We start from the raw sequence: 4,715 nt of genomic DNA on the forward strand, positions 1-4,715 counted from the left end.
TTTCCTTTTTATTTTTGTAAGTACATGTGGTCAAGTATATATATATATATATATATCCATGTATGCCACGTTTTGTTTCCTAGATTAATAATGGTTGCCTGCTTAATTCACTTAAAGTCTTGAGTGTGTAATGTGTATATATATATTTTTTTATTTTTCATATGAATCTTTGTTGCATCATATTTTTAGTAATTTGCATGATGACTTCACGTGCATAACTCGACATCATTACATAATTGGATTAAGGGTAATACACTTTTAATTTAAAATTGTTTTAAGTGGATTGTCTTAACTTATTAGAGATCCGCTTTTAACAATTTTAAATTAAAAGTATATCACATTAGTGATACCTAAAAATTAATTCATCATGTTATAATTTGGGAATGGAAGAAAAAGAAATGTTCGACTATTTAAATTTGTCGAGAAAATGTTGTTATATCTCATTTAAGATATGGTCTCGATATTTTTAAATAATCGAATATTCTTTATCTTTCTAAAAGGCTGGGTAATTTTAATTTAATTTATTTTGGGTGCTTTTGAATATTGTAAAATTCATATGTTGTTTTGTTAGGGATCATAAATCAAATTAAAACCGAATTTGTAAATTTCATCGCAAAGACGTTAATTAATCGACCAAGTACCGATTTAGGGCGCTGTGGGGGTGCTAATCCTTCCCCACGCGTAACCAACTCCCGAACTCATTTTTTGGTAACGCGGACCTCCATTTGTTGTTTTAATTAAAAATTAATTTTTATTTAAAATAACAAAAACGTTTTTGGGGTGTCCAATCACACCCTAATCAAAGATTGGTAGCGACTCTTCGAACCTGTGTTTTTATCGTAATGGAATTTCCAAATTTTCGAAACGAGAGATTTTCTAATCACATTTGTTTTAATTAAAAATTTAACATAAAAAGATAATTAAAAATGTGTGGTTTTTAAAATCTCACCATTAAGGAAAAAAACGTTTCGACAAAATGATTGAGAGTTATTATTGAACAGATATTGCATTGTACTTGTCCCAAATTAATAATAATAAATAAAAACTTTATTTGCATAACCGACATTCAAGATTGCATGTAAACTTCCACAAAAGTCTCTACAACCATGTTTCCTTCTTTAGTTACCATCTATTGATAACTCACCATGAGTTCCCATGGACCGAAGCAAACACTACAAGTTAGTGACTTTGTGTTAGCTATCCAAGTACTAGCGACATGCCATTAAAGACAGTGGACACTAGCTGTAACATGCGTGTTCACATTACATCAACTTTGGAAACGCATTTTGTGCACCGAAGCCAACTGATCTTGCAGATTAGTATGGACTGTGACATATCAACTTTGCCTTCTATATCATATCAAGGTAAGGAAAAAAAAACAAAGACAGGTTTCAATACATACTCATGTTATTCATTTTGTTTTTCATCTTCATTTCAGTCTACTTTCTATACAAACTTCTAGCTATGTTTATATTAAACTGTACGGATATTGCTTTCAAGAGATACAGTGAAGATATACAAGTAACAGCAGCAACTTCTACATTATACTGACTGGCTAATGCCTTTTCTCTTCCTTTACAGAATCAGGACATTCGTAACCGAGCAAGGGAGAAGCTAAATATTTACAGAGTTTTCTCGCCATGTATATCTGATATTCCTGTACAAGTATATAGCCTACTTAAATGAGGAAGTGATATCAAGAGTATGATCTGATTAACTTGAAATTCTGAAAAGTTCGAGCTTTGAATAGGTTTCCGAAGAAATGACCCATTGTTGTCTCCTGATGAGGTTGTTTTGGTGCAAGGCTTGAGTTATGCTTCACCTGTAATGCGGTATGTCCAATCTGTGCACGGATAGAATCAATGATCTTCGTATCAACTGGATTTCCTGTCACATCCGTGACATAGAAGGTATCGTAGGCCTTGCCACCTTTTGTTGAAATTAGTGCTCTCCTGATACACAAGCTGTTTTCGCGGAATATACGAGTGATGTCAGACAAGAGTCCAACTCTGTCTTCTGTGCACAATTCTAGTTCTAGCCCCTGCGCCACGAAATGATTGAGGGCATCATATCATGAAACCATGCTTATCATCCATAATCACATTTAAACATTCCTTTTGGTTTTATTTTTTCCGTGTGTGTGTGTGTGTGCACGTGGAGTGGTGGCGAGATGGTTTCTTATACCTCAGATACCCTCCTCTCTATGGCTGCTTCAAGACATTGAATAACACGGACACGCTCGGCTTCCGAGCTAATGGGGAGCCCATCTACATGTCTGATATAGAATTCCTACAACAAAATAGAAGTCCTGTTTAGCAGGAAAGAGGAGGAAAAAGAAGAAAGTTACAGTCAAGCAAATATCAAATTGTGCTTGACTGAGTAGAATTCCAATACCAATTGGTTTACATCGTCAGCATCAATCATACACTAGTGGTTTCAATAGCACCAACTTGTCAACTTTTTTAAGTTGATCTATGTGTCCTATGAACAGGGTAGTAAGACTGCAATAAAAATGTTCTGGTTTTGTCAAAAAGGGTTTGCTATTGTCATTTTATCGACTTCTTTACTAGAAATAACTCACCTGATAAGATTCGATCCTTCTGGTGTTAACCATTCCATGAAAAACAACATATTGCATATCCGTGAGAGTGCAGACTATATCAAACAATAGTTTTGGCCGATCTTTTGACCTCATGGTAATAACAGTGTAGTCTTTCTCGATATTCAACAGAGTGACTTGGGGTCTTGAGCTCCCCTCCTCTACTGCCCTAACTCCTGCCCTCTCGACCCTTTCGTAGTCTCTATCCGCAAACATGATTTGATGCAACCTTCTGTCCCTGTGCATAACACCTGGAGCCGAAAGCATTGTTTTCGCTGTTTTCAAGTCATCACTTCCTTTGAGAACATTACAAAGTAATTCCTTTATTGTTGAGAGACGTTTTGGATCAATGATTGCACAGCTTGTTGAATCATCTGTCACATGAACTACAGCAGCAGCCCTAGTATTATGGGTCCATATCTCAGCGTTTACAACATTGCAACGGAGGTCCGCAAGAACTGCACATACTTCTGATAGTAGACCAGGTCTATCAGTGCCGGCAAGTTCAATTGATGTATGTTCCTCCGAAGGCATCACCCCTACAGTGCCTCTCCGGGAAGACATGAAGCCAGCACTAATTTCGATTCTCTGCACAATTCAAGGAGCAAGATGAAAAGTTTCACCCCAAACATTTAAGCCTTATGAAGAAATAAGATAAGCCAGTAGTTGAATGCATTGAATAATGAGGATGAGGTAAGTGATGATGTAAGATCTTACACTCTGAATATAGTCAATAACTTCCTTATCTCTGATCTTGTTGCCATCATTGTCAACAACATTAAAGACTGAAACATGTCAATATATTAGAAGAAAGGAAGATAAGTAAGTGGTTAAGCTTGGACTTAACATATAATTTAAGCAGTTTTAAGAAGATGAAAAAACTTACCATCCATAAACCATCCACCATCAGATGATATGTATGCCTTTGTTATTGTAAAATTCATATCAGTAAGCACTTGGACAACTTCTAGGAGAATCCCATGTTTGTTGACACTGTCAATCTAGCCAGAAAAACGATATTCAAACCATTATATATCTTGCACAAATAAACAAACAAAAAGCATCAAAGCATCGATTCGTCCGATCATAAGGGCTCGGATGGTGCATTGGCTTGACCAATCCCCTCCCATTGTTTTTTATCCCAATTCAGTTTTATCCGAAATATAACATCCTAATGCATATGATTAAGTGAGAAACAGAGATTTAAGGAACTAATTAGCCACATATGACAAGTTACATTACAGCCAGAGCCATGAAGCTATACCTGTATGACAGTGGCATCCTCACAAGCATTGTTGTCAATCACGACTCTGCAACAAATATAAGCATACATCTCAAATTAATTATACTTTTCCCAAACTAATCAAACAATAGCAGAAAATTTAAGAAGAAGATATTAAACTTTGATCCGCAGAAGCACCAAAGGAAAAAAAACAGATTTTCCTTTTTTTAAAAATAACGAGAAAGGATAACTGCCCAGAAAACGAAAACATTATTTTCAAAATAAAATAAAATAAAACTTGAAGGAAAAAATACAAAAATTGGCGGACGTTTCAAAAAAATTCAAACAAAAATTTACAGTATCCAATCAAAAACCCATAAATCAAATTTCATAAAAATAAAAAAGAAGACAAAATACCTAGGTTGGTTCACCCTTCTGATAAGCTTAGCAAATTCATCATCCATCTCTGAGATAAAAAGAAGGGGAAAAGCCAACTTTCTCAAAACAAAACCCCACCCAACTTTTCCTAGGAAAAACGGATTGGATCACAAACAAGCAGAACCCAGAATTCCCAGGGCAACTTTTATATCTTCTCTTCTGGTACTATTGGAATTTTAAAAGAAAGGACTTTTCCAATATTGAAGGAAAACAAAAGAGAGAATATAAAATTAGAAAATAGTAACAACTATAAAAAGTCAAGTAGAACCTTAACCATTTAAGATTTTAACATTTTAAAAAAACTTGTCTTTATAATGTATAAATCAAATTAATCTATTAATAAATTAAATATTTATTGATTATATAAAATTAAAAAAAATTGACATAAATAGCATAACTTTCAATCATTTAAAAAAAGACGTTTATATCTTAATATTCACAATTTTCGAAGTCAAA

General features: G+C 34.3%; 1 protein-coding gene across 1 annotated transcript; it reads right to left on the reverse strand.

The window, feature by feature from the left end:
• Positions 1–1,407: 1,407 nt before the first annotated feature.
• LOC120138554 (ACT domain-containing protein ACR6-like) lies at positions 1,408–4,315 on the reverse strand. The gene is made up of 7 exons (XM_039154014.1): positions 4,239–4,315; positions 3,864–3,909; positions 3,486–3,600; positions 3,317–3,384; positions 2,582–3,187; positions 2,185–2,289; positions 1,408–2,041 (listed from the first exon to the last, which is right to left on the reverse strand). The coding sequence occupies exons 1-7, from the start codon at positions 4,283–4,285 to the stop codon at positions 1,697–1,699; spliced, it is 1,332 nt and encodes a 443-aa protein (XP_039009945.1). The 5' UTR covers positions 4,286–4,315; the 3' UTR covers positions 1,408–1,696.
• Positions 4,316–4,715: the final 400 nt, after the last annotated feature.

Source organism: Hibiscus syriacus, unplaced genomic scaffold, assembly GCF_006381635.1.
Source record: "Hibiscus syriacus cultivar Baekdansim isolate YM2019G1 unplaced genomic scaffold, ASM638163v2 tig00110694_pilon, whole genome shotgun sequence".
NCBI classification, from domain to species: domain Eukaryota; kingdom Viridiplantae; phylum Streptophyta; class Magnoliopsida; order Malvales; family Malvaceae; genus Hibiscus; species Hibiscus syriacus.

Coding starts and splice junctions, on each gene's coding strand:
- LOC120138554 (XM_039154014.1), bottom strand. CDS start 4,285: ATGGATGATGAATTTGCTAAGCTTATCAGAAGGGTGAACCAACCTAG. Junction 3,910..4,238: donor AGAAGGGTGAACCAACCTAG/GTATTTTGTCTT, acceptor TATTTGTTGCAG/AGTCGTGATTGACAACAATG. Junction 3,385..3,485: donor TGGTGGATGGTTTATGGATG/GTAAGTTTTTTC, acceptor GACATGTTTCAG/TCTTTAATGTTGTTGACAAT.